Here is a 23,999-nt window from a genome sequence, read left to right as displayed (position 1 = left end):
GAACCATAGTGTCCTCCCCAGATCTAAACCTACTGTTCCCTTAACAGTTGATTAGTCATTCTATCAAATTCCTTCATTTGCCTTGCCTATAGGGAAGTCTTTTGCTGACACATTGCCCCCAAAAAAGATGGCGATTTCTCAGAACGTTACGTTGCTTTTCTTATTAAATGGAGTAGTAATTATTTGGTTGTTCCTGTTTACCAACATGCATACAAGTAAGATACGTCAGAACTTTTCGTTTACTGATCGAATTATTGAAATTAATGTTTCACCCTGCAGGTCAATTTAGTTGCCAATGATGCATGATCACCTTCTCATTGGAAAAGACAAATGAACTTAATTCATTAAGATGGATTTTATACAATTTGATCTTTAAGCAAATTCCAGCTAATTGTTCACTGTGATCTATACTGGAGAGTCCACTGCTAGCTGGTAATAATATCTGGATTAGTACCCTGGTCTAGATTAAGTTTTAACCCTCTCAAAAATATGGAACCTTACAATATATATATATATATATATATATATATATATATATATATATATATATATATATATATATATATATATATATATATATATATATATATATATATATATGATGTAATTTTACAGTAAGATACCATACTTGCATGGACATCATAGCAAGAGGTTTTTCTTTTTCTCTCGGGAGGGGGGGGGGGGGTCATAGAGGGGAATTAAGTACTGATTAGGTTTAATTTTGGAATTCACTGGACCTAATTTATTCTTCATTGATGATATGTGGGCAGTTTTAGTGATAGTCGTGTTTGTAAAATAATGAATAATTTCCATGTGCTACACCAATCTTCCTATATCAACACTAATAATTATTTACTACGAGTAGATATGGGTCATTCATCAAGTCTAATTAAAAATTGTTGGTTTCGGAAAATATGGATTGCGCCTCGTTACTTCATTCTTTATTAGAAAATCACAGCCTTATATATGAATATCAAATGCATGAATCTAAGGATCCTCATGTAAATAATTTTTGCTTTGGAATAATTATTATTTAATGGTAACATATTAGATAGAAAACCGACCTAGATTAATAGGGTATCATAAAGCAACACAACTAATATGATGCTTTATCAAGTACAGAAGTTAGGACACAAAGTTAATAAATATATTACAAATAATAGTTAACAATTATTACATAAAATATTTTCTCTATTAATAAGGATGCGACATAACAATCAATAAAGTGGCGATAATTTTATTGGAAACCGTATCGTTTAAATTCCAGCCGAGACAATGTCTTGTTAGGTAGAATTATCCAGTATTAGTGTTGATAGGAGGCAGCTATTATTATGCGAATTAGTAGAAAAAGTGCCCAAACTAATCCGAATACTCAGGGGCGGATGCACCCTAGTTCAAGCAATGTCGGACGACATCGCTTCGCCTGAAAACTTTAGTTATTACACATATAACATTGTGCAAAAGGTATACATATAAATCATATGACACTGCTGAACCAAAGATAGTGGCTGGTCTGATGGTCTAGCTCCTCATTTGCAACGTTGAGGTCTGCGGTTCAAATACTTACTATGCATTATTTCTTTTGATTTTTTTTCTTTTAAGTCTATTTTGTTTTAAAAATAGAACTGTGTCCTCTTCCGTGGCACCATAAGTGATAATGAAATACTACTATTTAACTTCTAAACAGTAATTATTTTAGAATAAGATAAACCAATTTTAAACCGTAACTTCGAAAAAGTTCTCGTCCTCTATAACGTGTAATTTCTAAGTGACAGGGTTTGGTGGTGTTGCTTTCTCTATTTCTTATGTCCCATATAAATTATAGTAATTTGTTCACCACTTTAAATTTCGATACCGCTTATAAAAAGTCATATATATGCCCCGCGAATACTAACGTATAAAAAAAGTAACCGAGAAGATTTCCTAGCCTAGTTGCGTAATGGCTGTCAAAATCAAGAGAATTGAAATATATCATAGAGCGTTCTAGGTGGAACCCAGTTTTGATATGTGTGGGCAATGTCAATGGCCCAAAATTAATAACTTGTGATGAAGTTAAGCAAAGGAGGTATCATTTTTTTGCTTTTCCACTATGAAATAAAAGAATGAAACTTATAACCTAAAAGTAAATGAATAACAGTAGTCCTTTTTCTACGCTCGTGTGGTGATTGCCTTTTGTTCTAATCTATCTATTGAAAGGTCTATCTAGATGACTAGCTAAGAAAAGAGAGGTACAAACCTATAAGTAAAAAGGTGAGGGAACCACATAAAAGTTGTATGAGAATAGAAGATTTAAAGTTAACAATTTCATTAATTAATGGGTCACAGGGATACCTTGCTTTTTGATCGGATTGGAATAAAGCAAAGTTTTCATTCCATCAAAGTAAAGTTTTGCAAAAATAGAACCCGTGTGTACACGGGAGATACACTAGGGATGCAATTACATTTTCCCTTTCTTGCTGATCGATCACAATGGGGAAAGAAAGGTACTCAAAATAGGAAAAAAAAAAAAAAAAAGAGCAGCTTTTGGAAAAGAAAGAGTCTCCTTGGAAGTTTCCATCAACCTCTTTTGCTTTAGCAAAGATGCAAAAACTAAACGGTAAGAAAAGAATAACATGTAGTTTGAAGAATAATATTGTTGGATTATCCTAAGGGAATAGTCCATACCAAGAAGTTACAATTTTAATCACAGTATACGATTTCGAATCGCAGTGTGGCAGTGGTTTCACTGTCCAGTTGGGCTAAAAGTACTTTGTGTACGGTCAAAATCAGGCTTGCCCTTTTTCGTATAACTAATCGACACTGGAACGTGGCAGGCCAAGGTTCGACCCCATGTTATATCGGACCATGATATAAAGATTGCCGATCTCATGCACCAGAGATCGATCGATACCAAAATCGGCCAAGATCGTGGCCAAGCAGGATAGAGATCGAGCAAGATTGAGGGAAGCTTTCCGAGCAAAATAACGGAAAACCGAAATATCCGCGATCAGACGAGGATCACGACGGAAATCTTGGCACGTATTAAGAAGAGGCCGATTAAGTAGCTAATCATGGGATTTCTTATTGTATTTAGAATTGTAACAGTGGTAGGACTCCCCTACTATATAAAAGGGATCTGACCATTTGTAAAAAGCATCATATTCACGCAATACAAAGCAGAATACTACCTTTCTCTTAAGCTTTCAATACTTTGTTGCTCTATTCATATTTTCCAGTAGAATATTCATTTGGTTCAAGGGCGATCTACCTCGAAGGCCAAAGTTATACGTTTATTTCGGTTTGCTTTTATTTATATTTGCAGCTAATTTCAATATTAATTTACATATTTTTTTCAGCTGGGAATCGTCTTCTTCCTCTTTTTTTTCGGGCTCATCCCTTAATCGCCGGATGGAGTCCGAAGGCATAGTGACAGCAACCCCCCTGGGCCTGCGAGACCTCCTCGCCAGTCTTTTCTTCTCCGGGCCCGGGGAACTCGGAGCCTCTTTCCTCTTCTTCTCCTGGGCTTGCTTTGGAGCAGGTGGTTGGGGAATGACTTCTTCATCACCAGATGGCGGCCTCATTGTAACATCCTTCCCGAGACCTACAAAAGAAAAATGATGAGTAATTTCAAGGAGGAGCATAGGAAATAGCCATTCCAAGGAAGAAACCTACCATGATTACGGGCCTCCCACTGGCCCTTCGACAAATCCATCCAGGCATGCTTGGAGTAGGGTCTCTGTGACACTAGGCTCTCGACCCATTGCTTAATTTTCGGAATTGGTTCCAGCATCTGGGCCATAGCTGCAACACCAAAATATGGATGAGCAAAGGAAGAAAGAAGTAAAACAGTGGATTAAACATTCAAGGTGAAGTGTACTTATATTTTATGTTTCACTTCTTAGGGAACGACATATCTTCAGCAGGGATCAGGTCCGAAGTCTTTATTCGAATAAATCGGCCCATCCAGCCTCGATCCCGAGACTCGTCTATGCTGGAGAACGGGGCACTATTGGCCCGACGGACAAGCTTAATTAGTCACCCTCGATAGAGCCGGGGACTGTAGAGGCGCATGAGGTGATCAAGGGTGAAGGGACATCTTTCGATTTTGCTTGTGAATAAACGGAGGAGAATGACTATCCTCCAGAACGAAGGATGGATCTGGCCAAGGGTCACATCGTACCTCGTGCAAATGGCTACAATGGGGTTTAAGGGACCCATTGTGAAGGGGTAAGTGTAAACACTTAGATACCCCTCCACGTGAGTGGTGATCGATTCCTCAGGAGTAGGAACTACTATATCCTTATCCACCCAGTTACACTCCTCTTTCACCTTTTTGAGGATGTCTTGGGTGATGGTGTATATGTATCCCGAGACCGGTTCGCATCGGCCTGGTACCGTGGGAGTCTTTTTGAGCTTGAAGTCGGCATTGGTTGGGCACCCTAGCGGAACGAATTCCTCAAGGTGGGGTTCCACCGGAGCCTCACTACCAGCAAGTTGTGATGAAGAAGCGGTTTCCTTTTGCGACACTGTTTTGGAAGTTTTAGTCATTGATGAACAAGGGAATAAAGAATTGAGGATGATACGCGGTTCGATTAGGGTTCAAGGAACTTGGGTGTGAAGATTGTGAAGCACAGAGATTTGTTTAAGGAAAGCAAAGGTAGAGAAGACTTTGAGTGTAAAAGTTTGAATGAGGAAAGGCTAGGGTTTTTATAGGTAGATGGCGATAGTTCAGAACCGGTAGTAATCGACAACAACTGAATGACATTTAATGCCTCGGTATCCAAACCAACGAGACGTTTCAGTATCCACTTGTCACTGGCATCATGATCGGGTTCGTTGTTTACGTCATGGCCCATCGAAACGGGATTGGAAAAGCTCATATCATTTCTCGTCGTCTTCTCTTCGAGAAACGAGGAGACTATCTATGTACGGTCAAAATCGGGCTTGTCCTTTTTCATATAACTAATCGAGACTGGAACGTGGCAGGCCAAGGTTCGACCCCATGTTATATTAGACCATGATATAAAGATTGTCGATCTCATGCACCAGAGATTGATCGAGACCGTGATCGGCCAAGATCGAGGCCAAGCAGGATAGAGATCAAGCAAGATCGAGGGAAACTTTCCTAGCCAAATAACGGAAAGCCAAAATATCCGCGATCGGACAAGGACACGACGAAAATCTCGGCACGTATCAAGAAGAGGTCGATTAAGTAGCTAATCATGGGATTTCTTACTGTATTTAGAATTGTAACTGTGGTAGGACTCCCCTACTATATAAAGGGAATTTGATCATTTGTAAAAGGCATCATATTCACGCAACAAAGTAGAATACTACCTTTCTCTTAAGCTTTCAATACTTTGTTGCTCAGTTCATATTTTCTAGTAGAATATTCGTTTGGTTCTAGGGTGACCTAGCTCGAAGGCCAAAGCTATACGTTTATTTCGGTTTTATTTAATTTTATTTATATTTGCAGCTAATTTCAATATCAATTTACATTTTTTATCAGCTTGTGCCAAGTAAAATCATGTGTCCTTAAAACCACATATAAATTCAATTGTTGCTCGTTTTTAAGGTAAACATACTCGTAATTAGTATTCTAATACTGATGGAACTATTTTCAAAATGGCGAATACCAAATATTTACTACTAGTTTGTTTTGCCTTCCACTTAATATATGCAAGATGCTCTGTGATGTTCTTTACTCTTTGTGACATTGAATGGTCTTTACTTGACGTTTCAAATGACAACTATTTTGATATGCTTAAGATATATGCAGTGAGCTCGATTTTGGGGAAGAACATGTGGATGTGACCTTAAAATTTGTTGTTTGACCAAAAGTTAAAACTTAAAAATATCATGGATTCACATTTGTAATCGGCTTAGATCATACGAAGTAGTAAAGTCCACAATGATTTGGTGGGTAAGCACGTAAATAAAAGTCAACTATTAATTGGTTGCTCAGTAAATGGACATAACTAGCTCACGTTTCTTCACAAACCTGAAAGTTGATTTTTACAACTCTAAAGGAACACTGTAATTACCGTTCTTTCTGTGAGCGACCAAGGGAAGGCATAATTTAATATTGGACACCTTTTTCTTAGCTTTGCATGGACTATATATATATATATGACCCCTGATGTAACTGCAACCAAATTAATCAATATATAGTTCTACTCTTTTTTTTCCAAATTGTGAAATGTCTTTAGCTTTTTCGGACGATGCTCAGATTTGAACCAAAGATCGCTATTGCCTGCTCGAATACCAAGTAGTATTATATAAATTTCTCATTTAAAAGCTTAGAATTCTTACAGACGTTATACTTTTATTCAGTTAATTACATTATGTTCGTTGTATATATGAGTTCTTATATAATCAGCTAGATCAGTCATTATATTTCATAACCATATATAAGGAACACTATGTAAGCTAATTATATTACTTGTCTAACGTACATGAATATCATTTTGCCAAAATAAAGCAGCAAATCTCTAACTTAATTACATACATTCTGATACTGATACTGATAGAAAAGAGGAGAATCGCGGGTTACGTTAGCTAGATTTGTAGGGCAAACGTGGAGGATATGTAATATTCGACAACGCATACATGAAATGTCACAAATTAAAGCTGTAGTCGAGATCTACAACCCAAAGGAGACAAAACAAAAACCCTTGGCAAATTAAAGGATTTGAAAGATATATAGGATAAAAAGTTTGCCATCTCTTGGCCATGCATTTTCCATATAAGGGGTCCATTTGGAACAAACAATAGTGGGAACCATTGCTTCCTTGTCCTCCCAACATCTAACCTATTTGTTCCCCTTCAATTCTTATTTGTATTCTATCACTTCATTCATTTGTCTTGCCTCTGAGGCACAAAGATGGCGATTTTTCACAAATGTTACGTTGCTTTTACTAATTATATCATCAATTATGAGCTATATATAATTGAGCAATAACACACGCGTAAGTATTTAGATATTGAATTATTGAAAATATTGCCAAATGTGTTGCACCTAGCTTGTCCAGTTAGTTCTCAAGCATGCATCACTTTCTCAAAGGAAAAGACAGATGAATTCAATTCGACAACTTAAATCATTCAAACTCTTGGCTTTTTGCGTGCGATATTATCATTAGATAAGGATACTAACTCTGAATAAAGATATTAATCTCGAGATAAAATATGACATTATATTTATCCCATGTTTTATTATGGGTTATTAGTTAGTAGCGGAATAAATTTTATTCAAAATAGTGTTAGTAGAGCTAATCCCGAGATATCCTTGTCTATTCCACCGGATAACCAAATGACCCCAAAGCTTCAAACTAATCAACTACAGCGCACTAGTATTTTCTAGTAAAAGAAGAGAATTAAATTGATAGTGCCATAATTCATAAATATCTCGAACGGTAGCCTGATGTAGATCTAGTTTTTGACAATAATAAAGAAAACATCTCTTGGAAAATATGAAATACATACAGCTCACGCACGCATAGACGTAAGGGAAAGTTTGCACTGGAGTCCTGCATCCCATAACAAAACTTTTCTTTTTCATTTTTCAATATTAATTAAGTAAATAGAAATTTATTTTTCTAACAAATTAAACTTTTAAATAAAATGATCAAACAATTCAACATATTATCAAAGCAAGCATTAATTATCCTTTTTTCGCAACAACTTATTACTATTAAAAAAGAATTTTCAATGTTAATGACACATAATAAGTGGAGATAATCGCATTTGTATAGGAGTAGAATCATGTAGTACTAACACTTGCGTTCTTTCTTTATCGCAATATATATAAAGTACATTAATAATAAAAAAACACTAAAAAGATTCACATGTGCTTCATCAACCGCCCTATAGTTAACTAACATGGCGGCCCTTCCATAAAGCAATTAAAGCAACCGCTTTAGGCATCATATTTGTGGGGGCCCTATTTTTTGTTAACTTAATAAATTATGTATAAGTTTAAAAAAGAGTTCTGTAAAGTGAAAAATTTGATTTCTTTCTTTAACAAATATAGAGAAGAAGGATTTACAATTGCTATGATTTCTACCAAGGAAATTGCACTTAAAATGAATATCGAACCCAAATTTTGTAAGAGACGTGTGATATATAGGAAGTAACAATTTGATGTGAATGTTGATAATGAAATCTCAAAATCTTTTGAGGAGTCCTTTTTAGAGTTGATTAATTTTATACATAATAGACAAACTATTTTTTCACTTCAAAATAGATTTGAACAATTCGAAGCATATGAAAATATTTTTGGTTTTCTATTTGGCAGTAAAAACTAAGATAGAAATTTGAAAAAAAAATATTGCATTAATCTTGAATGTTCCTTAAAGCATAATAATCAATTCGATACTGATGGTTTAGATTTATTTTCTGAATTAAAAATATTAAAGAAAATAGTACAATTAGAAGATAACAGTTTAATTGATACACTTAATCAAATAAAAAGATTTAATTCTTTTCCAAATACCTAAATTGCTTATGGAATAATGTTCATAAACTCATGTTACTGTTGCTTCAGCGGAAGAAAGTTTTCAAAATTAAAATTGATAAAATCTTACCTAAGAACAACGATGTCACAAGAAAAGTTAAATGGATTAGTTATATTGTCAATTGAGAAATACTTATTATGAGTTATAAATTATAAGAAAATTATTAATAACTTTGTATATAAGAAAAGCTAAAAAAAATAGATTTAAACTAAATAAAATAAAATAAAAAAGTTAACGTCCCTCCTAAAGTTTGACTTTAGGCCACAAAATTTGTTGGGTCGCCCTATTAACTAATTGCATAATCAAGAAAAATAGTCGCTTAGCTAGTCTCTATAGGAACGACCTATTCAACAGAAAATTAAATGTTAGTAATACTAATTTACTAGGTCAGTAGGACTAACTGACGGGTCCTAAAAACCTAACAGAAGTCGTTTCGGAAAATATGGATTGCCCTTCGTTACTTAATTTTTTATTAGAAAAGGTACAACTTCATGAATACGAAATGCTTACATAAAAGGTGATCCTCAAGAAAGCAATTGATTAAATATTTGTTTAATGGGAAAGCTTATTAGAAAGCATACCAGCCTATATTAGTAGGTTATTATAAACAACACAACAAAATGATGCTTTATTAAGTACAAGATTTAGGATGCAAAGTTTCTATATATATAACAATAGTAATTAATAAAATAATCACAAATGATTTCCAAGCTTAGTCGCGATTAGTGGCTGTCAATTTCAAGAGTGCTGACATATCCTACTCGTACGTAGGTGGAACCCAATTTTGATATGTCTAGGGGGTCATGGGACCATAATTATAACTTAATGGAGTTAAGCAAAGAAGGCATCATTTTTTCCCACTGTGAAATAAATAAAAAGAGAGTTTAATTTGTATTAGATATAATAAAAGAAATTTATATTATGAGTTCATTCAAAAGATAACTACAAATAATTATCCATAAAAAAGTGTGATTACTAACTTAAAAAAAATATGTACAACAAGCCTAAAAAAATTAAAATATATTGATTATATACCTTAGTGGTGTATAAATATTAAATCCATAAAATTGGGTTTGTAATCCAAAAGTAAGAGAACATAGTACCCCTTTTTCTCCGCTCCTTTTAATTATTTGAATCTACTATAGAAAGGTCTATATAGATAAGTAGCTAAATCGAGATGGCTACCCTATAACTATAAAGTTTGGGAACCAAATAAGAGATTAAAGTTATACAAATGGGCATCCCCTTCATTTCATTTAATGGGTAATCGGGATACTTAAAGGCAGTAGGCACCATAAAACAAGCTAGTCTCATATTATACGTGAACGGGAGATACATAGAGATGCAGTACATGATGACAAACTGTGAAGGAAAAATAATAGTAATAATAAACAATACTCCTTTTTTGGACAAAAAAAGAGTCTCCTACAATTTTCCATCAATTCATGGTGCGAAAAGGATAACGATTAGTTTGAGTCGGTAAATGATATCTTCCAACCTATTACCTGAATCCTAAAACTGCCTTCCAACCTGCAAAGTCGTTGGAGATCTTCGTTCTAAGTTGATTTTAAGTTGTCCCTGTTGGCACAAGTACAGTAACAAAATTTTCTAATACTTACAGTTTACATCTCAAGAGATTTTTAGGGTTTAGTCATATAGCATAAAATTCCCATTTTCAGTAGTTTAAGTTCGACTATATGATGGCCATGTCCTTTTGCCACCCTATCGCTTGCTGATGGCGGTCAACGCTTGGCAGAGCGACGATAACATATTAAATACTCCCATTCTTTTAGTGGAAGCTCATTTTTATGATATCTCTAAAATAGAAAGATTATAAAATTAATGTTACCATATTAAGAACCACTTCAGACAAGACGGGTTGCTCTGATGGTAAGCAACCTCCACTTCCACCCGAGAGGTTGTGAGTTCGAGTCTCCCCAAGAGCAAGGTGGGAAGTTCTTGGAGGGAAGGATGCCGAGGGTCTATTTGGAAACAGCCTCTCTACCCCAAGGTAGGGGTAAGGTCTGCGTACACACTACCCTCCCCAGACCCCACTAAGTGGGATTATACTGGGTTGTTGTTGTTGTTGTTGTTGTATATTAAGAACCACTTCCACACCCAGTTGAAGTCCTGCATTTCACTCAACCTTAGGTGGATCTATGCTTCCTATTCTCGCTTGTTTATTTAAGAAACAACATAATCCTGATTTGGTATGACACCTAAAATCTAGCTCAACGGATTAAATAGAACAAAAAATCAAGGTTATATCTATTAAATACTCGTGTATTTAGGGAACAAAGAGAAACCAAATATTTCAAGCGCCACTACATAAAGCATGGTCTGTACTCTGTACGATGATGGAGATAGAAAGAAAAAGTGAAGCACAATTTTTAAGCAATCCACAGGAATGCATCTACATCAGTACAAATTCAAGTGAAATTTGAGAGAGACATACAACAGTCTTATGTTGGAATATAATTTCAATATCATGCAGCAGTATAAGGATTCTATTAGGGCGGATCTAGGATTTTAATTTTATAGGTTCAACATTTAAAGTTTTTAGCATTGAACCATTATATCTTAAACGGAAAAGGGTTCAAAATGCCCCTAAACTATTGAAAAAGGTTTAAAAATACCCTTCATCCACCTATTGGGCTAAAAATACCCCTCCATCCACTTTTTTGGTTCACTTATGCCCTTTGACCGTTAGGTCAATGCTAAATTAAAAATAATTATTATTCTTTTTCTAAAATTTTAAAAAATATTTTACAAAATATTTTCGTTTTTTTAAACTATTGCACCAGTAGTCCACTAATTTAGTAAAGTCTTCTTCTTCTTCTTTTTTCAGTTTTTACAAAATATATTTTTTTTTTCATTTTTTCAGTTCTTTTAAAGCATTTCTTTGTAAAAACAGAAAAAAAAAATTTATTAAAATATTTTCGTTTTTAAAAACTAGAAAAATACTTTCAACAAAATATTTTTGTTTTTGAAAAATATTCTTTTTTCAGTTTTTTTAAAAAACAAAAATAATTTATTCTTTAAAAAACTGAAAAACGAAAATAAAACTAAATACTTTACATATAAATTTATCTTTCGCGTCAAAAGTACTAGGTTCAACTTGTGTATGCTGCATCTGACCCTTATTAGCTAATCTTAAATTTCCTCAGCATGCATAGATTGCACAAAATAGAACAGTATCACAACAGGTAAGCATAAATACCAAACCAATAGCTGTAGAAAAAGTCACGCTTAACAACTATCAACTAAAAAGAAACAATACTGCACTTGCAGCATATAGGAACTTGATGATTTTTGGCATCTAGATACAATAAGAAAATAAAATCAACATCATTCACCGTGATTATTTGCCTAAAACATGACAGAGTGAATGTTACAGACTGTACACCTATTACAACTTTCAAAGCCCTTGTTATAGAACACCTGCACATAGCTGATTTTTTTCTGAAAACGAAAAATATTAAACTTTTCAGTTCTTGAGATATCACAAGGCTAATCTTGTTGCTAGATACTTTTCTTAGAACATTAGCTGACTTCGATGCAATCTAAACTTCGAGCTTGGTAGCATGTACTAACGTGGAACATATATTCGGTGACTATTCTATAAACAGAAGAAATAAAATATGGGTGTCCTATATTGTAACCCGCTTGGGAACAAAATAGACCTTTTAATGTAATTAAGGTATACCATTTCATTTCTTCACCATAATTTCTTCCACTCTATCATCATATCATAAAAGATCATTCACATAAGAAATCACAATATGGCACAACAAAACAAAGGCAACTTATTGTTTAGACAAATGAATAGGATGTCATAATTACGGACAAACCAGAATTTCCATTTCTAAGGAGAGGGTTTTAAGTTATGACGACCTAACTTGTCTGTCATTCACAATGATCTAAAGCAAGAAAGGTTTTTTTCATTAACCACCACAATTTTCCATGTTCACATTCATGGGTAATAAGTATGGGAAAGTTAACCTTAGATATGCCTTCTGAGATATAGACATATAGTATATGATTGCATGTTAAGCCACCAAAACTGGACATCCCCCTGAATTATCGGCAAAAAATTCCCCTTGTGTCCTTGAGTTTAAAAGCTGGACGTACAGTCCTCTTATTCTTCTTCAGCACTCTCTTTCCACCTCTTAAGCCTGACGCTTGTGATCTCCATTTACTCTAACTGAGGGCTTGCGTTTTTTCTCCGTCAAAATCGAGAAGGTAGAGTTCGAGATTACCGAGGACAGTTAGAGTACCTATGGAAGTACCTCTAAGATCATAATCGCAGCCACACTACAACAATAAGAGAGTAGTTTAGAGTTCTAAGGCATTTAAAAAAAAGAAGAAAAAATTGGGGTCAATTATATAGAATGTTATCGCCTTATAATCTAATTGCGTAAAATCATCAAACTAATTTTTCTAACTAAGAAAACATCAACATCCAATACTCCACCAATTTTCAACATCATAAATCCTATAGATAAAACTCAATTTTCTTTATAAAGCAAACACAGATGGGAAGTAGTTGATCAATTTACCAGCTATCATACTTTTTTTGATAAGGAGCTTATTAACTTAATAAACCCCTTACCACTCAGCCTTCTCAGGTTCCATACGAACTACTCCGGCAAAGCCCTCAAGTGCTACCTCCTGCTCTGTTTCAACCAAGCATATGAATGACATAATAACGAATCATCCAAGATAAGTAGCTCAAGATGCATAAATATTGCACAAAGCAATCTCAACGTCATTACATGTGATATATCATGGCGTATTTTTATTTTTCGACCAAGGAGTAATTTTCAGGGACTCGGGAAGCCTCTATTTTTCAACCAAGGAGTAACTTGCGTAACAACAAATCTAACTTACCTGTAGTTTACCAATAGTAAATTCCAGAGAAGTGAAAACTTTATGTCACACTATTTGTGTTGCTAATTGATGGTAAGTAGAGCTGCCATTACTTAGCTATGTTGTTAGTTTCTTCAAACGTATAAAGTATTGCTTGGCTTTTTCTTCATTTTGCCTCCCTGTTGTACATATTATCATCTCTTTTAACAGTAGCTTCCAAAATCATAACCACAACAAAGTATGTAATTACTCCAATACATAGCCAAAGCTGCAGCCAAAATACAACAATCACGTTTGGATTATTTCTTTTAGGAGTTCTTTCTCTTTTCCTTTGCATTAAAGAAAATGAACTTTGAAAGATACCTGTATCATGCATCTTCTATGCATTCTCTAACAGCTCCTTAAATTTTTCATCTCATTCACAAGAATTCGAGGACAAAAAGGTTACACCTCCATTAACTATGGTTTCATTCACAGCAGATTAGAGGGCTTCTCATATATAAAGGAAATTATCATAAAGATTTTCTCAGATCGACACAAAATTTGAAACTTTAAAATTGAAATAAAAATGCATTCTAATTCTTTCTATCCCAGAACCTAAAAGAAACAGCAAAATAAATGCTAAATAGAGATTATGAAGCATTAATTTTTTTCTTTTTAAATATTCTAATAATCAGCTCCAAACAACTCCTTGGCAAAGCTCCAGCCAAAAAAAAAAAGCTGAAAATAATGGATAGAATCCTAATACAAACGATACTTCAAATTAATATGTGGGTGTTGATAAATAATTTTCTGGCTTTTACACTTCCACTCAGTGAAATGCAAACTGCAAATTGAGTGGTATCACTATCACCTGCTCTCGTTACTCCAAGTGCTTTTCTAATGGCAGATATCATTAAGAATAAAATTGTGTGACTGACTACACTCTAAGTCCCTATAGCGAAAACAAGAATAAATCTAAATCCTTCAATTGGATAATGACCTCGTGGACTGTAGCCGTTGCCAGTCCTAAAAAACTGAACATATTTTTTTAAATTGTAATTATAATCATCAAACATGAAAAATAGCATAAAAGATTTAAGAAAAGAATTAAAGATGCAGCCTAAAAAAGTTCCTAATTTCAATTCCAAACCTAATAAGGAAGAGAGTATATCCAGGGAGGTAAGGGACATAGACTTAAATGTTAGATTCATCGGAGAGGGAAAGCTTCAGGCTGAAGAAGAGCGAAACGACGGAGAGCCTTCGTCGTGAATGTGGGGGGTCCACTGTCGTGCCGCCTTTTCATGTCTCATGTTGCCCTTGTTTTGCTGTTATTTATGCCAAAGTCGGGAAATATTTAAGCCATGAAACTATCAGAAGGGGTATAATAGACATTCGAAAATCATGGTAGAAGGATCACACATGAAATTACCAAAGTACCCCTCCGAGGACGACGAAGAGCTGCTGAACTCCCGCTTCTAAATATGTAGAAAATAAGGGCTTTGAACATATAATATAGTAACTGTAAATCTACATATATGGCTTGAGTAATACTGTAGTTTAAATTTATCGATGTAACACATTAAATGAGAATGACACGGGCAAAATAGAAAGTCTTTATTCAAAGTTGGGGAAATGTTTAATTTTAAAGCAAAGTTGAAGGGGAAAAATAATTTTTTAGAAGAATGGTCCTTAGCACGAATACACATCCCTTTTAGTTAACTAGATAAACAACAAACATTAAGAATGATTACATCTCTAAGTGCAATTACATATTTGAGATGATGCTCTATATTCCATGTCAGAATTGGAGAAATTAAAAAAAAAACATTTCGTATATTATTAAGCTTAAGGCTTACAACAGTCTGTTTTAGGAGGCAAACCCATGCAACGAATTTGCTTTCTTAAGAAAATCAAAGTCGTTGTTTCTTCTACCAATGTTACAAATGTATAGTTTTACAGACGCGAATTTAGGATTTGAACATCATGAATGGCAACGGAACTTACTAACCACTTGAGTTGGGTGTATATGAAATTTAGTATTTGTATATATTTAGTAGATTTCTCAACACACGTACGAAATGTTATACTGTCTTCAAAGAAGCTGAAAAAATTTACTTGTCACACAAATATCTTCTAAAACTTCAAAAGAAACCAAAAACAAATAAACACAACACAAGAATATAAGTTCCCACCATCAGCCAAATTCAGCTTCACCATAAGTTTACCAGTCTAATATATCAGCAATCTATACCGCACACAGCTGACTAACGATCAGCTTGGGCACGTTTATGCATCCACTCATAGCTGAAGTATCAGTGTCTCGATAGCCTCCTAACCCTGCAATATTAGCTCATGTAAGTCCCCTACTATATCAAAAATGAAGCAGCCAGACACTTATTAAACCTTACCGAGGAGAACGAGACCGGGAAATGGAACGAGAAAGCGAGTGTGAACTAGAGTAAGAGCGCGACGGTGAATGTGAGCGTGAGTGAGAGCGAGTCCGCGACCGTGAGCGGTATCTACGAGAACTCCTTTCTCGGATAGGACTCCGGCTAAGTCGGTGCCTTCACCCATAGTACATAATTCAGACATGAACAGTGAAAGATAATAATTTGCGGAGCAAAATCGTGAGAAAGTTAACCAAGTTAACCAATTTGCAGAGCAATATTGTGGCATTGACAGTTAACATGAGCTAAAAGAACATCTAACACTTGCCAAATTCATCCACGCCATTTTATAATTTCTACCACTGACGCCCAAGCGTCCAAGGTTGAATAAATTCTCTAAAATTTCTTCAATGAATCACATCTTTTTTATTCTTATTGTAACTTTCTTTTGACAAGTTATGCTCTTTTTTCTGTTTAACAAAAACAAACTCTTTTCTCCCACTTCCTTGACAATTCCTCTCTTTTCCAGTTTACATAACATAATAGTTTTTGGGGAAAGATACTAAGAATTATTTTCTAACATTTTAAATACTTCTAATTATAAAAACTTCATTCACTTTTATGTAGTTTTTAACTAAGAAAATTTTGTTCCAAACAAATAAGGATCTGACAGCCATTTCACACTAAGGGGTCATTTGGTAGGATGCATTAGATAAAATAATGCATGCATTAGCTTTGTGTATTAATAATACCTTGTTTGGTAGATATTTTGAACCTATGCATTAATTATGCAAGCATTAGTTATACATTCTATTTGGTATTATCCTATGCATAACTAATGCATAGAAACCATGGTATTAGCAATGCAATGATTTTTAATGCATGCATTAGCTTAGTTAAAGACAAAATTGTCCTTCAAAATTTATGCTTGATTAAAATGTGCTAGTTATTATATTAATGCAAGTTTAAAATAATCCAAATAGTGAGAAATAAAATTATATCTCTAGTAAATAAATAAATACTTAGCATATTTCTTTTTTTATAAATAAATATTTAGTTCTATATTACAATATAGGTAGACAAATCAAATAATTTTCTTTTAAACTTTTTCATATAAAAACATTTCTCAACATATGTTTCTTTTAAAAAGTTAGAGTGATGGAATGGTTTTGAGGATATTTTCGTAAACAAGCAATTCTTTTAGAAATTGCGCAATGCTTTTATACATCAAACCAAACAATGGATAAGAAATATGTCAGCATAACTAATACCAGCATAACTAATGCAAGCATAACTAATACCAGTATTACTAATACACCATATTCAGCATTATTCTTATGCACCCTACCAAACGACCCCTAAAGCTAGATATTTTGATCCTTGTACTCTGAACCAACAATTCCTTTTACGATTAAGAAAGTATCAAATATGTATATCTCAATTGGATTGCAAGAAATTCATGAAAATGCTGAATATTACAAGTTCTTCTGGAGATCTCCAAAAAATAAAACAAGTGACTGATTAGATAGTTAGATCTCCCTCTTAACTATAGGAATTCCTAATATTCAGCAGTCTAATAGGACCAAGTTTCTCTACTTTTAATTTTCTTTTGCCTTTGTTATGAGCTTTAATGTGAAATCTATGTCAGACAACAGCAAATGCATTTTTAAAAAACATACAAGCACCCAAGGGTGTGGCCTATTGGTCAATGAAGTGGGTTTAGAACCATGAGGTCTTAGATTCAATTCCCAATGGAGAAAAAACGCTAGGTAATTTCTTCTCATCTGTCCAAGCCTTAGTGGAAAGAGTTATCTGGTATCTGTTGCTGGAGGTAGCAAGTATCCCGTGGAATTAGTCGAGGTGCGCACAAGTTGGCCCGGACACCACGGTAATCGGGGGAAAGAACACAAACAAACAGATTCAAGCAAGCAAATTCCAACTCCCTTTTCCTCGAAAAGAAAAAAAAATGAATCCCACTTCCTTGACTTCACAAAATCAAGGACCAGTTTTTCAATTGCATTACTCCTAGTCAAATTAGTGAGGTCCATTTAAAGTTAAATGTACCCAAAAGACAGAAAAACTCAACCCCCATTTCACAAATCCATCAAGAACAAACTTGAGGAGGTATTTGTTTTGAATTTCGTCATTAGTTGAGAAGGTTAGGGCTATTGAATCTCTGATATTGAAGGAAAAAGAGCAGCCTTGGGCTCGTACTCTTTGAATTTTCAGGAATTAAGGCAACAATAGACATATTTTGAATAAGGTTTCACCTAAAGCCATAATGATGAGGGATGGAGACGAGGGCCGAAGAGAGCTGGGTATACATACTTGCTGAAAACACAAATAAGAGGACCAATAACTGAAAGAAGCTTTGCTTTGACCATTAATTTACCTCGTTTTAACCCGCATTACCAATTACTTGAAAGGTCTGGGCACAACCTATTTTGATTCATCTAGTCTTAGACACTTCCCCAAACCACTGACTTGGTAGACATGCGGGTTTCGAAATCACACAAGTTTGCTATGTGAATAGGCGAACTAACTTTGTAGACAGGAATTATGGCCTCTAGCTCCACCAGCATGCATCTCATAGACAGGCATCGCTCAGTTAATCACTAAATTCACAAATACATTTAAATAAAGAACCAACTACATAAAGTAAAAAAGGTAAAGGAACTTTACGGAACACCAGATCATAAACTTAGGCAAGACAATACTCACTTTTGACAAATTCAACTATCTATGCATCAAGTACACTACAACAAGTAGGATCAGTATTAGTACCTTCGAGGGGAACGGCTGTAACTTCTACTACGGCTTCGGCGACGATACCGACTTACTCGGCTTGTTTCTGCAAGCTTTTCAAGCCTCTGTTTCTCTTGTTCTCTTTTCTTGGCCATCTCAACAGCTGTATCTTTCTTGACTGCAAAAGACATCATTTAGGCAAAATGTACAACGCATTGCATGCAACAATATGACCCACATAATCATACAAAAAGAAGAGTTTCCATAAAAACAAATTAACAGAGATGAGATCCTCATTCTTGTTATATCGCAGAATGCAGCACATTATAGAAGACAAATGGTTTACTCCGGAGATGCACATGAAGTAATGTATACTTTGTTTGTTCAATTGTTTGCTCATTATCCGCTTAAGTCGCTCCTGAGGTGTTTCCTTCTTTTCACCCTGCTGTTTAGAGAGGCTTGAACTGCTAGTTGTCTTGTTTAACTTTGATAATGCTGAGGATGCACTGCAAAGACCCAAAGAAGAGGAAAAAATAATAACTAGCTTTTTGTTTGTTCAATTGTTTGCTCATTATCCGCTTAAGTCGCTCCTGAGGTGTTTCCTTCTTTTCACCCTGCTGTTTAGAGAGGCTTGAACTGCTAGTTGTCTTGTTTAACTTTGATAATGCTGAGGATGCACTGCAAAGACCCAAAGAAGAGGAAAAAATAATAACTAGCTTTTTGTTTTTTAAGGAGAGAACAAATTGAGAATTTGATATTGCGCATCAACAAAGAGCACAAAAACATGTAGGGTCAGGAAGGACAAGCAGACAAATGAACAGAAAAACGTAAGGGTGTAGGAGACAGACCTTGCTGGTGTTTTCAACATTTGTGCACTCTTATCCTTATCAAGAGATACCCCAGATGCAGGATCAACATGAAGGGCCTCAAGAATACGACCAGCTGATGGCCTGCAGAAGAAGTGAGATATTAAACAAGAAATGTTTTACGTTAACAAGGAAAACTGGACAGCGTCAAGTAAGTTCAATTCAGGGAAAATGAGCTTCAGATCGGAAGCTTGCTCCCTCTTCCCCTTCACAGTTATCTCACAGGTGTAAATGTGATATATTCAAAACCACATTATGTTCTTCAGCTAACAAATGGATGATAAGCTGCAGCAGAGAAAAGACTGTCCAATCTAGCTTTGCAAGAATTAAAGGTCAAGTGCTCCGACCGGTTTAATGGATCAGTTCGAGACGGAGGAGACGGTGGTGGAGAATATCCTTCAAATTTAGGCTCATTCTCATCGTCTGCGCCACCAAATTCAGTGATATACTCTATTTTCGGAGCTCTCTCCTTGCCTTGGTAAATATCATCAGATTTTCCTCCACGTTCATAGCGTCTTGAATGAGGAGGCGAGTATGAGAGAGACCTTGACCTGGACCTGTGCAGATGGAATAAAAAAAAAAAGATTAAACCAACATTACACAGACTACTATCAATTTGAGAATGTATAATAAAATAACAAAGATAACAAACCTTCTGGAACGTGAATAAGCTTCGTATGTTGGACTCCGTCGAGACTCGCTACATAAAGGAGAGGAGAAAAGAGAGCGAGTGAGAACAATCCGTACAACTGGGATTTTAATCTGCATTTTAGGTTTTAAGTATACAAAAATGCAATAGATTGAACTAAAGTACCGATAGGGATCATGATGGAGAACTCTGCTCCCGGTAATGCGGGCTGCTTCTCTTTCCCTCTCCCTTTCTAATTGAGAAGCTTTCCGTCTTTCTTTGCGACTCAGCTTCCTCTGCAAAGGCATGATTAGTATGACAGTACATATACAATTTAGCAACAGTTAAAGTCCCATATTGTAGCAGACTTACTATTGCAGGATCTCCCTTGATTACTTCTCTTTGCCTCCTTTCTTCCTCCTTAGCCTTTTTGTCCATGTAGACAAGCCATCCATACCTTTTCACTCCATAATCTTTGGCAATTGACTCCATCACTTCGTCGTTGCTATCATCACTGTTAAAATCTTCCTCCTCATCATCATCCTCATCATCATCACCATCTTCTTCACCATCAGAAAAGTGAGGATTGTCTTTACCCTCTCCGTCATATGAGAAAGCCACTTGGGAATACGACCCCTTGCTCGCCGAAGGCAGAGAATTTTGAGGTCTGCAATACCGAGAATATTAGAAGGTAAAAACTGCCTTGCAGTTAGAGTAATTAATGTTAACACCCCATTTGAAAAGTGTAGTATCACAGAACACCAAGTAAACCCACAAACAAAACAAGTTTTCATTAATTGAAACACTCACTTGCAGCTGAAGCAAATCAAGACACTAAAGATTAATTAGAACAATATCTCTAGAGTTAACATCAGTAAGCATCAAAATGTAAATACCCATCTACAGAAGTATATTTTTGGCTTTCACATCACAAATCTGATAAAAGGTGAAAAGAATAATATAGTTAACAGTTGTGAGAAAAAAAATCACAAATTACGATAAACAAAAAAATACACAAAAGTGATGAATATAACACATTTAGGTGGTAGAAAATAAAAACCACACAAATGTTCTCTCTACTTATGAGTTATGACATAGAGTGATTTCTTTACTAGGAATATTAATAATGGACAAAGCAAGAGGAGTCAATTCTTCAATCTTTTTGATAAGCTAAATCAAAAAAAGGGCAGCCCGGTGCAGGAAGCATCCCGCAGGGTCCGGGAAGGGCCGCACCCCAAGGGTATGAAGTAGGCAGCCTACCCTGATCCAAGCATCAATGGCTGATTCTACAGCTCGAACTAGTGACCTATAGGTCACACGAAGACAACTTTACTGTTGCTCCAAGGCTCCGCTTCTTTTTGATAAGCTAAATATGACCTCATATACAAGCACAAAAGAACCTCATGGGTGAACCGAAACAAGACACAAGAGGCTACTTTTAAATTTTACAAAATCATTATCAACCCCTTCAAATGCTCTCCTATTTCTCTCTTTCCATATTACCCACATGAAGGCTAATGGAGCAACATCCCATGCCCTCGGTGTTCTCTTCCACCTTCTAACGGCCTACCTATGCAACAGTTCCTTCAAAGAGTGCTTTATTATTTTACCAGTAAAGAGTGATTATCAACTAATTACATATTACTAGTTACTACATCGTCGACCAAAATTTTAAGCAAGTAAAAAGTCAACAACATTCAGAACACTTCACAAAATCTGTAATGTAATGATCAACAAGGCGTGTAAATTTGCAACAAATACTTGAAACCAAACACAATTCACTTTGGGACAATATCACAAAGAATATTTTTCATATAAGAGATCTACTTATATTTTCTTACTCCTCTTTGTTTTTAATCTTTCTCGGAGCAAGGACAGTGGATAAATGGGCAACTAAAAGAAAAGACCCAAAGAGTTTAGTAAGATAGAAAATTGGAACCTGTCAGAGCCAAGGAGAGCAGTGGTCTTAGCCTCCATTTCCTGATTAACATGTTGCAGACCCTCTTCGTCCTTAACTGTAAAAGCATAGAGTTAACTCAGGCGATGCAATGGTCTCCTCAAAAAATATACACAATTACTTCGAAATACCTAATAAGAAAGAAATATCCTATAATGAATAGTATATGAAAGGATAGTCAAAAAACAAAAAAGTACCGACATCCTCTACGCCGATGCTTAATTAAATCCCGATAACGCTGAAAACTAACAAACTCTTCTAGTTCCTCCTCTTCCTCTGTTCTTTCTGGGGCCCGACGATGCCGGGAACTAGAATCTCGTATAAAATCAAGAAGAGCACGACCATCAAATCTGTAAGATGATAGTCAAAACGTCAACTATATGACTAGGCAAATTTCCTACCACATTCAGTATCCCATCATCCTAAGAGTTGTGAAACACTATTTAAAAAGTGACCTGTCAATCAGAATGTCATGTTTCCCGTTCCAAGGTATCCTGATACATAAACAAAGAAATCAGCTCATGTCTATAAGCACTTAAATAAACATGAAACCCTACAAGCATGCAAAGGCTTCTAAGACTATTTGAGGCCAAAAAGAGAATAATAATCAATCACCACGTAAATATTGACTAATTTCAAACTTTCTGATGGCTTTGGATCAGTAAATACTAAATACCAAACATTAGAGTTCATACTAAAATACCTCAGCACAACAACAATACTTTTCAGATGATTTATTCCATAGGTAGACAAAGGAGACCCATAGAAATACAGATATCAAAGGATGTGAGCTTCAAAATAAGATGGTGGTAGCATGAGTCACCTACTTATATTAGACTATTACTTTTTCAACAGGCCTGTACATTTCAGTTCATGGCAACTATGAAACTAAAATGGTAGCTCCAATAAAGCATTACACGTGCACCAAAAGTAAGAAATGCAGTGTGGAATCTAAAAATAATGTATTCACAAATATACTAAATGAATCCTTAAAATATTCAAAATGTAGTTTAGAACCAATATGATAAACAACAAACCAGTACAACGTCGTAACCATGCCAGTACCATACAAATTTCAAATAGCTAGCAGGAAGCACCACGGGGGACGTGACATGGTACCCAATAAGTGAGGAGCAATGTTCAATTTAAGATAGCTCAAATTGGCCAAAAAGTAGTCTCTTTTCCATACATTAATAGGATAACCAATACCTACCGTCTTTTCTACTCCTTGCATTCCAATTTGTAAGACACTTTCCATTCTAAACCATTCGTATTTTACAAACAAATTTCACTATCCACTAATAAGCTAAATCAACACCTTAACATATAGATAAATTAGAGGGATAGAGAAATCATACAGGCCCTGCTGATCCTCGGTGGCTTGATAAAGGGCGTCATCACGGTAAATACGACAGCGAGAGCCGATGGCTTGAATGGACTGCTGAGGGTCGCCACGGCGTTTAGCGAGAAAGATGGCACGTCTCTGAGCTCTCTTACGCGCTGCGTCCATCATATCATGCACTTTCTTCTCCGATCTCCTTGCTTCGTGCCACATCTTTATTCTTCTTCGTCACAATTTGCAGTCGGAATTGGAAACCCTAACGCCCCTTCCCTGACTTTGTTTTCCCTGCGACTTGGCAACGCTATCATATCATTTTTAGGAACCAGTAACCCGAACTTAATATGGACCAATCATGTGACGGTCACGTGCCCCTCTTCTTTTCTTTTTTGGACAGGAATTTAATGAACTTTGTTTTAAAGAATTGAAGTTTTTCAATTAACCTAACCACTTTGGCTTTATACATGCTTGACTTATTTATATTCTGCAAAATTTACATCCAAAATGTTCAAAAATCTAGAGACCTAAAGAAGTTCCTCTCTATGTAAATACAATTACTAATTAGCATAAACATTAGGAAATTACGTAATCATTTTTTATACTATATTCTTTATTATCATATATGGGATATTTGAAACATCTTATAGTTATTAAAATAATGTGTACAGAATATCCTTTCATTAATCTTTACTATTAAAAATCATCTTTGCCGAGTATGAGGGAGTATAAGAACT

At 35.3% G+C, this 23,999-nt stretch overlaps 1 protein-coding gene and 1 long non-coding RNA gene across 3 annotated transcripts; both read right to left on the bottom strand.

Moving 5' to 3' along the window:
- Positions 1–12,275: 12,275 nt before the first annotated feature.
- LOC142179472 (uncharacterized) lies at positions 12,276–14,667 on the bottom strand. Its single transcript, XR_012707707.1, has 4 exons — positions 13,725–14,667; positions 13,383–13,629; positions 13,052–13,168; positions 12,276–12,806 (listed from the first exon to the last, which is right to left on the bottom strand). It is a non-coding gene; the product is annotated as an uncharacterized LOC142179472 (long non-coding RNA).
- A 699-nt stretch (positions 14,668–15,366) lies between these two features.
- On the bottom strand, positions 15,367–23,586 carry LOC107829498 (uncharacterized). Of its 2 annotated transcripts, none has more exons than XR_001657956.2 (13): positions 23,285–23,586; positions 22,382–22,420; positions 22,128–22,276; positions 21,909–21,984; positions 20,342–20,636; positions 20,156–20,265; positions 19,994–20,041; positions 19,689–19,898; positions 19,324–19,425; positions 18,851–19,153; positions 18,515–18,653; positions 15,752–15,907; positions 15,367–15,680 (listed from the first exon to the last, which is right to left on the bottom strand). XR_001657956.2 is itself a non-coding variant. In XM_016657004.2 (13 exons), exons 1-13 carry the CDS (start codon positions 23,479–23,481, stop codon positions 15,656–15,658), a joined length of 1,677 nt encoding a protein of 558 aa, XP_016512490.1. In that variant the 5' UTR covers positions 23,482–23,586; the 3' UTR covers positions 15,367–15,655. The 2 variants fall into 2 exon arrangements, 1 of the variants encoding a protein (XP_016512490.1); XM_016657004.2 differs by having other exon boundaries at positions 18,851–18,981.
- Between the last annotated feature and the right edge of the window lie 413 nt (positions 23,587–23,999).

This window comes from Nicotiana tabacum, chromosome 3 (assembly GCF_000715075.1).
Source record: "Nicotiana tabacum cultivar K326 chromosome 3, ASM71507v2, whole genome shotgun sequence".
NCBI classification, from domain to species: Eukaryota; Viridiplantae; Streptophyta; class Magnoliopsida; order Solanales; family Solanaceae; genus Nicotiana; species Nicotiana tabacum.
This window is presented reverse-complemented; position numbering and strand designations above follow the sequence as displayed.

What these genes read in the sequence shown, in the direction of transcription:
- LOC107829498 (XM_016657004.2), bottom strand. Translation starts at nt 23,481, where the DNA reads ATGTGGCACGAAGCAAGGAGATCGGAGAAGAAAGTGCATGATATGATG. An exon ending in ACCGAGGATCAGCAGGGCCT is followed by an intron (nt 22,421 to 23,284) that starts GTATGATTTCTC and finishes TTTATGTATCAG; the next exon opens with GATACCTTGGAACGGGAAAC. An exon ending in CTCCATCATGATCCCTATCG is followed by an intron (nt 20,042 to 20,155) that starts GTACTTTAGTTC and finishes TCCTTTATGTAG; the next exon opens with CGAGTCTCGACGGAGTCCAA.